The 12,419-nt window shown below is 41.0% G+C and overlaps 1 protein-coding gene across 1 annotated transcript in view; it reads right to left on the reverse strand.

Moving 5' to 3' along the window:
- The window catches only part of LOC117807432 (phospholipid-transporting ATPase ABCA1-like), a 255,352-nt gene that overhangs the window by 41,760 nt on the left and 201,173 nt on the right, over positions 1–12,419 (reverse strand). Inside the window, 3 exon segments of the mRNA XM_034676741.1 lie at positions 7,387–7,507; positions 7,985–8,114; positions 10,384–10,507. Of these exon segments, the coding sequence (XP_034532632.1) occupies positions 7,387–7,507; positions 7,985–8,114; positions 10,384–10,507 (375 nt within the window).

A 12,419-nucleotide genomic window follows, 5' to 3' on the forward strand; every position in this document is an offset into this window, starting at 1 on the left:
AAACAGGGATGGTGTGAACAAAGAAAGACACCTCTTCCAGAACTGTCATTCCTCTGGACTGTTTAAAGGTGTTTCCATCCCTGAAGCTCCTACCATTGCCAAAAGAAGAAAATGAAAAGCACTCCGATGCAGAATCTCAGCTCTCAGGACAAATAAGAGAATGAAACTTCAAACATTCTGATTGAGAGTCTGTCTCCTGCTGAGATTGCGAGCTTTACTTGGAGTGAGAACATTGTTGTTGATGTTTTTCACGTCTCCCTTGAAAAGTTTCCACAATGCATTCATGTCCTCCCCTGCTGACCAGACTCGTCCATTCACATTTGCATTCAAAGGTGCACTATCTAAAAAATCTCACCGGAGGAGGTAAGAAAGCACACACCTGAAGTGAACATGATTTTTTTACTACCGAAGAAGAAAAAAAAAGCCAATACAGCTGGTAAAAATTCTACAAAATGAGGAACTAAATGCATGAGGTGTTATTCCACACCCAGGACTGTGTTAGCGTTTGATATGTTTTTCAAAGTGGTTAGAAAGCAGCGTTGTGTTGCTCGAGCACAAAAAGACAAGACGAGGTCTTTGTTGTTGTTGCCGAGTGTGACAGTGAAGACACAACATTGAAAATCAAGGACACCAATGTGCCCCTTTGAGTTATAAAGAAGTGACTACTCTTGGCGGTTTTTTTTAAAGTTCGAAAAAATGGTACTCGATGAATGCTGGAAGTGTTTTTGTGCGAGTGTCAGGGTCTGCAAGAGTGAACGATCATTAAAACAGAAATGTGACAGCATAGATTTCTCTGTACGAAGGACACATTTCCATTATGGAATCTCCACCATTAAAAACAGTCATCTATCTCCTCTGTATTCAGAATGCTACCAGGCAAATGTAAATTTAGGACTGCACTTCAAACCTGACAAACAATGACATTGCATTTATTTCACAGTTGGCACATCAAAAGCTGCTGATAAAAGCAGGAGCTGCATAGATCTAGCATTCTCCGGTGCCATCTGGCAGCAGCACTCAGTACTTATCAACCTGGATTACACATACTACTTTTTAGTGATATTTTGCGGTGCTAAAGCTACATCAAAGCAGGAGATACATGTAAGGAAGAAGGCAATTAAAGGATAATTCCCCTCTGACTGGAGCACCACAGCAGCTGTCGTGATAAGCAGGGTGACGTCTAATCAGATGAGACAGCTCAGAGAATGGGTTGGTGACAGTTTTGCAAACCTAAAATATAGATTTAGTTTGGAGAATCACAGGCGACATGCAGTAGTCTCAGTAACAAAGTAGACACTGATACTGATTCACCAGTATGTGCTCAGTTTATACTGAGGTACTCGTGCTATCCTGAGGTACCCTGCCTTAGTTGTCCAATGTACATCCACAGCTCTTTAAGATTAGTCCAGGTTCATCAACACCGTCCATCATGTCCCGTATAATAGTCATTGTAGTACAGCCAAAACTTATGTTCAGGTCTTAGTATAATGAGAGTTTGGGTTGCATTATATAGCTTTTGGATAATCATGCCAGTATCAGTCTTGGACTAAGATGCAGCTAAAAATCTGGACTGGGTATAAAAAGGGAACTACAGAGCAAACATATGGAGAAGTCAGCCTGTGGGAAAAAGCAGCCAGCTATGGGGACCGGGGCCAAACCCCTCAATAAGAATACTGCCAATAATAGCCACAATTTGCGGGCTTCTAGCACATTGGAATGCCACTTTTTTTATCATACACATTGGTTATTATTAAAACAGTCTCATATTCCAATATACTATTATATTTATTCTATCTTAACATTACTGAGTTATTGCAATGGAGATTTGTGGCCTCTATTTTGTCCAGTTCAAGCCTGCTCAAATAAGGGCCACCCAATCAACATGGGTCATCATGACCTATAAGTAGCCCAGCGCTAAGTGTGTCACAGTCCACGGTCCATTTAGATTTTTTAAGGCACAAATTATAAGAAGGGGGTCCTCTTCCAGAAAAATGTGGGTGCCCAACACTTAATTCCAAGCAGTCTGGTGAAAATGTATGTAACATTTTGTGGTTGAGATTCAATAATTTAAAAGGAATATTGAACAAATGATTAATACAATGCATGTTTTTCAAATTCTTGCAAAATGTGGTCTCTTTGTAAACCATGACAGAGTGACAGCTGCCTGATATGAACAACCCTCTTCATGTTGAAGAGGCATCATTAGATCAGTACATAGTGAAGCTGTCCATTTCAGTAATATATGCTGCTATGGAAGAAATGTCACGATAGTAGTCTGCAAAGAAGAGGACGATAATTCTGTGATAATAAACACCCTCTTGTCATTTGGACCAGGGCCGATTATTTCAGATACATGAAGGTAATTTATCGGTTTGTCCATCGTGATGCTCATAAAGGTCTGTGTGTGACGTATGGGTAGAACTTTTTAGTGCTTACTGTGCAGGCGTCACGCTGCTGTCCCAAGCACAAGCAGGCAAGGTGGGCATGGTGTACAATGATGCAACTGCTCCTACTGCCGCCTTGCATAGACAATACAAATAATAAGTAACCGTACTGGTCCGAATACAAGATGCGTTTTTTCCCCTTTGAAATACACTTTTTCATGCAAGTTAACGTTCAGGATTTTGCAGTGAGAGACCTGATTTTTTTTACTTTCACCCGAACACCACACGCCATATCGACTTTGCAGCACAGAGAGAACGGAAGAACCTGGATGCTGTCAGACTGTCAAGTTTGCTCAACAAAAGCAGCCGAACAACATGTCTCTGTTGAAAAGTTTGAGAGGAAACATAGCGGAACCTCAACTTCTGTCAGAGACAGACGGTAAAAAAGGTGACTCTCGTACTGGCTGAAGGGGGAGGATTAATGATCAACGGGAGTGTATTATGTACGAGGGAATCCACAGCCCGCAAGTACATTATCAATCGGCATTACAGACTCATATCACCTACATGTCTGGAATCACTACAATGATGGTATTCTCTCATTCCCCCCTTATCCCTCTCAGTGCAGCAGGTTGGCATTGACCCTCAGTTCAGTTACGATCATGTAATAATTAAATTAATCAATTTAAACACACATTTCAGTTGCAGGATCAATCATAGTGTCATGGATCAAATCCATGTGTGTGTCGTATAATGAGGTGATGACATACGTACAAGAGGTTGGCCTAATCGTGCTCAGGTCCAATTGGGCCCGGAGCAATGTCAGTGCAGGCCAGTGGGGGACGGGGGGGAGGATTGGGCTTTGGCATGGTGCTTGGCAGCTGGGCCTAGTGTGAGTGCACCCTAAATACTTTCATGGGCACAACATCACTTCCTTTAACTAATGTCAGTGAACACAGTATGTCATTGCATCCACAAATGCAGGTTGAAACTATACCATGCAAAGAGGAAACCACACTATAAACATGATCCAGAAATGGTGTTGACTTCTCTGGACCCGTGCCCATTTAATTCAGACTGAAATTTAGAGGAAAGCTTTCCTTTGGTCTGACAAAATAAAAAGGAGACATTCTTTCTGGAAATCATGGATGCTGGTGACGCCCCTTCAAAGAGGAGAAGCGACCACTGGCTTGTTATCAGTGCACAGCTCAAAAGCCAGCATCTGTGACAGTTCAGGGATGCATACGTGCCCACGTCATGGGTAGTTTATGGCTCCAGTAATGCAGAACAATTTATAGAAGTCTTGGAGCAACATAAGCTGCCATCCAGACAATGCCTTTTTTCAGGGACTACATATTTCCAGCCAAATAATGCCAGACTACATTCTGCACATATCACAACAGCATGGCTCTGTAGAAGCCAGCAGCTGAAGACCTTTATCAGGCAAGACAGGGACTACATTTTCACTTTCAAAACGCCAGAAACTGGTCCCATTGGTAGCCAAATGTTTACTGAAAGAAATAAATAAACTAATAAATACATCAGTTTCAACATTTGATATGAAGCAGTTGCACTATTTTCAATGCAATATAGAATTTGCCATCTAAAATTATTAGGGACTTTCTTTGGAATTGGGTTTGTAATATAAGTCTTGTTAACATCATCAATATTATAGTCTTTAGTGTCAATGTAAGAGCTACTTGACTCTAACAGCTGTAATCATCTTTATCAGTCTACCCTAATTAATCCTAATTCTAATCATTAATGCTACTTATATACCTTTTTCCTTCAACTGTTGTAATCCTTCCTATTTCTACAATGCAGTTATTGCTAATATAACTCATATTTTTTACTGTTTTAATGGACAGACATATAAGTCTGTCATCTGTTGTTGTTGTTTCTCTGTTTTTATCTATCCATCTTTCTCTTTCTGTATCTCCCTCAATCCCACTCCCTCAGCTCATACAGTTGGCTGTTCACCATCAGTGTGGTGTTAATGTGGTACTGTACTATGTTAATGCATGATTAAAGGAAGTGTTTCCTCCCCATATATTTTAGGTTAGTTACCAACAATGACTGAATACAGTACAACACTTGGATGGTATATTAATGAAGCTGAGCCACAATATTTCAGGAACTCTGTACAACTGCAGGAATATCATAAGTTGGCAATGCTTGCAAAGAAACTTTCTGTTATGATGTACCACAAGGCACAAGGCTCCCATCACCCATTACCATTTGAAATACTTACCAGTATATATATAGAGCACATATTATCACTTGTTGTATTTCAAGGTGCCACTTATCACTCATTTGTCTACTCATTTCAAACAGCTGTCACAAACTTTTTCTTTCAACTTAGCAAGTGATGGAAAGGTTACGGTGACAGCGTTGGGCCTGAAGCCTGCTCAGAGACAATCGCTTCTATTACAGTCTCCACTGATTAAAGCGCAGATGCTAATGCAGCAGCTAAGAAGAGGCTAGCAGGTGGGGCACGCAGCAAAATGCTCCTGTTTAGAGAAGCAGGAAAGGAAAGGGGAGGAGCAGGAAGTTGACACATGATTGATGGCCTGTCGATCGCTTCAGAGGCACGTTTAGATTTATGACAGGGGCTCAGCCTGTGGCGCATGGCCACCGAAGCTGAGCGCTCATTGATCAATTTGTTATCTACACCCCAAATGGATGGGGCACAGCTGTGGTGGGAGTCAATGAGGGCACTGCAGGAAGAATCCTGATGCCTTCTGCCACTGCACTGCTGTTTTTGTGCTGTGATGAGCCGCTGTGTTCTAGCTCAGAGAAATACTGTCGGCATGAAGGTGTTTAGTAATGCCTGCTTGTCAAATCTAATCCAGTATCTCAAAGAGTTTGGCACTGGCTCTACAGTAGAGATGAATTGTTTTTACAAGTTAATGGAGCACTGAGAAAGTTATCTCTAGAAGTTCAACACAGAGAGGACCACACCTTTCCACCTTGCGGGTTGATTTGCGATACATTACCCACCCAGATGTTTCACCAAGCACTTGTTTGGTAATTACCCGAGGGAGCGTGGCAAGCTGCGTCACAATGAGTGAAAGATTAAATATGGTGAAACTGAGAAGACTGCAGGTGTAAAGGAGTAAGGAGGGCTGGTAAGAAGCAAAAGGCAGTTAGATCGTCCAGCTGTCTGCGCGGAAGCTGCTGCGGTGACACTTCCTGCTGCCGCACCGCCCGCAGGGACGGAACATCTGCCCATGGATGAGGCGTTAATCTCTGCGGTGTCGAGGCAAGCTCCATCGCAGCATGCTCGACTTCACCTGCTGCAAGGAGGGAAGGTCCAGAGCAGTATAGTCCAGACCTTTACACCCCTTTGAATTTAATCTTGTTTGTTTCTCCTGCCCACTTATGATGTTTGTGAATGTTCACAGCTGCAGCAGAGCAAACGGTCTCACCTATTTACCCTGAAAACTGAAGAATGTAGGATTGAGTGGAGGAAACAACAATCACTACTTGCTCCCATCTACAAACACCCACATACACGTGCAAATGGAGTGCATTAATGGAATTTAAATAATGTTGGTTGTCATGGTATAATGTCAGAGAGGCTAATTGCAAGACAAAAAACATACATACTGACTTTGTTTATTTCTCTTATACTTGCTGCACTTCAAAAGGTAATACTGATTGTCAAGAACGGCTTTAAAAACGAGGGAAGATACAAATAACAGCTTTATATAGGATAGGGCAGAAATACAACTCAAGACAAAATGAACCACTTTCTAAATCCATCTGGGACCAACCTTTAGACCCATCTACCATTTGACGACAGTGTTCGACTCCAGAAATCGGGACCAAATTGTCCGACATTCAACATAGCAAACAGTTAGCGATATACAACTTTTACTCATTTCCATGTGCTAGATTGTTTACAGTCCAGTAAGCAATCTGACAAGCCAACGTGTTCAGATCAAAAGTCAAGAGCTTCACCAGATATGTCTACAGAATAAATGCCTCCATTTCATCACCTGAAGGAGCATCTGTTGATGGCGGGTCTCAGTGCCATTGACAGTAAAGGGGGATTTATAATTCTGCGTCAAATCAACGGCATAGCCTACACCGGGGGTCTGCGTAGCTTCCGTACCTACGCAGAGGCCTACGCACGTAGCTGACGTGCACCTCCTCCAAAATGTAACTACACATAGGATCGACACGGACCGCAAGCCCTGTGATTGGTCCACTCGGCGGCATTGTATTTCCTGAATTTACAGCACTTCCGGGATCCCAGACATCAGCCGCACATCGGCCATGTATTTCATCTCCTCCTCTCTATTCTTCCCTGTAATCATGTCTGTATGATAAACAGCAACATGTATCAGCTGTAGATCAACATAACACGCTCTGAATCTCTGGAAAAGTAAACAGAGATCGTAGCAGGGCCGGAAGCAGGTGACACCTATCAGAGAGACCGCACTGCCCTCAAGCGTTTAGGAGGAGAATTGCTGAGCAGCACATCAACGCACAAGTATGTGGGGCTCATGTCCGTGTCAGCCCCTGCTGCATAGGGGCGTCGCAGAAGTATAAATCAGCCTTAAGTCACACAGAGGCTCCACTCTGGCTTACTCCACGAGTATGAATGAAGAAACAGTTTTTGTTGTGATTCACTTGCAACAGGTAAAAATGCAAGCTTTGTCAGGTGTGTCGTCAAAAGGGAATCAGAACAGTTTACAAAATGCTTGTTTGCTGAATGGAAGTCTGATTGATAATTTCTCAAGCATTCCAAAGAAGTGTGAAATCTAAACACTGATTGGCTTTGGCGACACAACGTCAAAGTCGAATTGTCATTCATGTTGAATAATATATATGTATGATATTTTTTGCATAACAATTTGTGATTGGTCAATGCTGCTTGGACTACAAATTGAAACCACAACATCTTCCAAGCTACAATCCAGGCACCCTCCTGAACATAAAAGGAAGATGAACAAAGTCATAGAGAGTCTATTATATAAAGTGCACAGCAAAGTACCTTTGTAAGGTCACAGATCCTCAGCAGGTCGTTCTGAGCTCTGCCATCACACACCCTCTCACGTTCCCGAGCTACATCGATATCTTCTTCCTCTTCGGGTAATGACTTCACTGTAATAAGCCTGGCAGAGAGAAGTCAACCACAGTTAACACAACACCCTTCATTAAAATTAACATGAACTCGCCTGACAAATTATCTCGGTCAAAGTTTAAGCTCAGTGAAACCATCTCTGCAATTTTCATAAATTGTAGAAGCCACAGGCATTAGTAACCATGGCAACCTGGCTTTTAGAGTAAGTAAACAGCCGAGCTAAAATAAAAAGGGAAACAGGGATGTGTTTGTAAACAAATTCAAGACGAAGCAGATGTTTTATATTAAATAAATATGAAGTACATTACTCATTACTAAAAAGGGGAAATTATTTAATGAATGTAACAAATACTGAATAGATATACAATACTTAAAATCAGATGAGAACAGCAGCTTGACTGTGTGGTACATGGTCACTTTCAGTTTGACAAAAAACAAGTGAGATTTTTACACTTTTATCAGCCACTTCTGCGTGAATTCACTCTGAAAAACATTGAGTTCTTACTACCTTGGTTTGCAGAAGAACTTATACTGGATGAGAATTGTGAGGGTGAACATGACAGCTCCTTCAATGGCCATGGCACAAAGGTTCTTTCCCACCATATCCCAGCTGAGTGGGTCCTTAAATCGGTCTTCCCCTGAAAAAGAGGTGGGAAGAAAAACAAAATAAACCAAGAAAGGAAAAAAACCTGTTAATTAAAAAGTCAATACACACAGAGAAAGGTAAGTAATTAAACACATCATTACTGAGTGTCATTTCCAGTTAATTTCCGGCTCTTATCTGCGAGCTCAGAGGACGATTTAGCAGAAAAATTGTCAAAACAAAAAGGAATTAGCAAGTGTGTGTTCTCTTTCATTGACAGCCAAATATATCTTTGTCAAAAGTTAGCGGGAAGCCGGTATTTGTCAGCACTTTGAAGTGTTTTGGAGACATATTCATCCATAAGAGCAAGCAGTTAAGATGCCACTTAGTCTGAAAAATGTGGTATATATTTTAAAAAATTGCTGTCACAAGTGTCATGTGCAAAAAAAAAAAGCTGGCATCTGTACGTTGGAGCCTCTTTTGGATAATAAACACGTAAGTTAACTGTTGACAGCCCCACCCCCTCTAATCATTGTCAATTCTGCTCTCTCAGCTTCTACAACCCTCAAGCCCGAGGGGGCAGAGTAAGGAGACAAGAAAAAGCCCAAAGCGCTTTCATTCTCATTCTCTGGTAAATAGCCCCTCTCCACACTAGCCCTTTTAGCTTGTGATTGCTTTTCTCTTCCTGCTCTCCGCCACCACTGCAAATGATTCGTCAAACCGCTATTTCCTGCTCCATCTCTCCACGGGTAAGACTCTTCTTCCTCTTTCATGTGCCTCTTTTGCCTCTTGATGGCCCTCTCAACCCCGACTCCACGTCTGCAACCTGACTGCCCACTTCTCCCTTTTTTCCCCGACTAAATTTAACACATGCAGAGTGAAGAGCACTAGAGGAGGTTTGGGGCTGAATTACTGGTCGAACATGCTGGTGGGATACAGAACCAGCATTTTGACAGAAATTGTATAGTGTCACTTCAAAATATGGCATGTTGTTTAAGTGTTTTTTACAGGACAAAAAGATGGGTGAGACGAATGCATATACACATCCACATGAAAAAAAAGAGTTTTTACGTATGAAGAACATTTACATTCAGAATTTTTTCCCCAAAAGGTTCCTGGGCCTCATGTACAAGGCTTGCGTGGATTTCCTACTGAAACATGGCATAGGCTCAAATCCAGAAAATGTCATACGCACAAAAATATCCAGATGTATGAATCTGTGCACAAGGATCAACAGCTGTAGAAACGTGCGTACGCCAGCCATGAAGTTGGCGTGAGGAACCGCACATTTCTACACGATACGAGAAGAAACAACACGATACAAAACGTAATATGTTAACAGTACAATATGATATAATGCGATACAGTATAATGCAGTACCATACCATGCCATCCAGAACACCAGATACAATAGAGTACAATGCAGTACTGTATGACACTTGAGATACGGAAACGATACAATATGATAAGATACCACAACATATGATACAATTCACCATAACATATAAGATACAACATGATATGATACCATACCTTACAATATGATATGATGAGATACATGACTTTAAAATGAATATGATATACGATATGATATGCTGTAAGGTGCTATGTAAATAAAGTTCTTCTTCTTCTTCTTCTTCTTCTTCTTCTTCTTCTTCTTCTTCTTATACAATACAATACAATACAATACAATAAGATATGATATAACAAATTAATGGATTAGATGGGTGCAACATGAGAGCTTTTGAATAAACCATGTAACCTCAAGAAACATTATTTGAAAAATGTGACTGAGCTCAGCGTATTTATTTCGTAAACTAATAGAAATGTTTACAAAATGATACTTCACCAGATTTAAACTAAATTAAAACAGACATCCATCCATCACATTATTTATAAAACTAACATCCATCATCCTTCAAAGTGGGAAACTTTCTTAAGTTGTTTTTCTTTGGGCTTTTATAACTTCACTGAGTGATAACATAAAAAAGATAGAATCAGGAACAGGGAAGAAAGAGTGGGGAAGGACATGTACTTTTATTATTTGCGTTTGTTTTTATTGTTGTTGTTGGGAATGTTTATTTTAAAACAGTGTCATTTGCTCTAATAAATCAAGAACTTTTTAGAAAACAAATTTGGGTGATATGAAATCTTAAAGTGTGGCAGATGACTCATAAGTGTTACTTTAATCAATCACTTAAAAGAGCATCTTCATTGTTTGAGGGTAATAGAATCTCAGTTCTTGGTGTTACACAAAATAAATAATTGGGATAAGTGTTTTCCTCCAGTGATTATTGTTGCAGATAGTGTGGATGGCCTCTTACCAAAACTGCTGAAGAGGGTGCCCATCGCCTGGTTCTTGGCCATGTCGATTAGCCCTCTGCCCAGACAGAAGTGTGGGAATATCAGCAGCACCTGCTTCACGATGTTGTTGATTCGGGACACATCCTGTCGGGGATATAAAAAGAAAAACAACACACAAGATACAAATTAGTGGCATGTAAAAGCTTTGAATATGCAAGCCCTGCGTGGGAATTAGCCAGCACAAGCCCAATATGTTGACTCGCTGACTTGAATCAGCAGGGCCAGGGGCGGAATGAGAGGTTTGGAAGCACCCTGACGCAAGCGTGGATAATTAACAAACATCCTGCGCACTATTTGCATGCTGTGCTGTTGTGTTGTGGGGCTCCAAATATAACGCTGAGGGAGAGCGGGGCATCTAAGTTCATCTCGCTTTTTGATGTTGGAGTTTAGCAACCTTTAGGGAGCATACTGTGTGATCTGTGAGGCTGCACACATACTGTATGTGTAAACACAAACTGATGAGGTGGTTCTCAGGTAAGCAGATGTTCTTAAAATCACAACTAAGAGGAAGAAGGAGCACCCAGGGGCCCAAAAGACAAAGCTGAAGAATAACACCTACAGGCACAGTGTGTGTGTCTTTCTTTTTCCCTTTGTCTGATAGTGTATACAAGAACAAAGAGACAGATACACACAAACATAAAGTTAAAGCACATTGTTTCACTGCTTCACATGGCATACATTAAAGCTAGTCTTATCTTGACAGAGCACTTCCTGGCTACAAGCGTCTCTCCCTCCACTTTTTCTCCTTGAGGTTATAAATCAATGACAGCCAAGAAAAGCACAAAGAAATAACTAATAAGCACAGTGGACAGGGCTGTAACAAACTGGCTCAAATAAAGGAGGGAGTACTGTAAGTCAGATAAGGAAGGAAGGAGGGAGCGCAAGGGAGAGTCATGGAGAGGGAAGACAAAATATTCCTATGTTTGGCGCTGCACGGCGCTAAAAGACAGTTCATGCATTATGCATACTACTTCATTGCAGCATAGTCTTCAAAGCTCTTGCATACATGGAGGGAGGATATAAATTCATCATTTCCGTTTTTTTTAACTGTTGGACGAGTCAGGGCAAAGAGTAGGTGGAGCTGGGGAGGCAGTGCATTTCGTTAAAGCTGTGTGCATGATTTCTAGATGATGGTGATTATTGTCTCAGGATTTATTCATGGATGTTTGTAACAGCTCTCTAATAAGCTTTCATTTTGCAGCGGAGGAGAAGTGCATCAAGTCTTATGAGACAGCAGGCCTCAAACAAACAAACTGCAGTTCTAAAGATATCTTTGTCACAAGTTTGTCACATGTGTCGCTAACATCCGGAGGCAAATGTTTCAGGGAGGCCTCTTCGCCACGTGCAAAGTTCTTGCAAAGTAATATTGTCATATTGTGTCATATGTAAGTAGCTCAGGTGCCTCGGCTGATTCCCAGCCAGGTAAAAGTCCATCATACGGTCCCACATGAAACCACAAATTGCTGAGTTTTCTGAACAGTAAAGTAAATTAAAAGATTGAATGTTAATTGGTGGGCTGCAGGTGGATTTTATGGCAAGTGAAGTTTTGTTTCTCATACTGTATAAACAGACAGAGATGACATTAATATTGAACTTTTCATCTAACATTCTGCAAGAAAGCAAATAAGCATACTTGGCAAAATGATCTACTAGTCCTTTAACCTGCTGTACATGCTTCTTTGAAAGAGCTACTACGTAAAGAAGAGCTGTGATGATATTTTCTATGCAGATTTGTTTGGCTCAAGCTCGATTGCTTGGATAATCTAACATTCACATTTGAAGGTTAAACTGGTTTCATTATGTGTTTAAAAATTCAACTTAAAAATGTAGAATCTGTCGGCAGACGTCTGGATTTTAGTCTGGGAAGTGTTCTGGTTTCTGTTTGTAGTCTGAGAAGTTTTGATCAATTATGTGTCATCAGGAAAAGGCGTCCTGGCTCCTATTTGGGAAAATTGGGGAATAGTTTTTAAAAAAGTAAATAAAAAGTACATTTTAA

The sequence above is a fragment of the Notolabrus celidotus genome, chromosome 23 (assembly GCF_009762535.1).
Source record: "Notolabrus celidotus isolate fNotCel1 chromosome 23, fNotCel1.pri, whole genome shotgun sequence".
In the NCBI taxonomy this organism is placed as follows: Eukaryota; Metazoa; Chordata; class Actinopteri; order Labriformes; family Labridae; genus Notolabrus; species Notolabrus celidotus.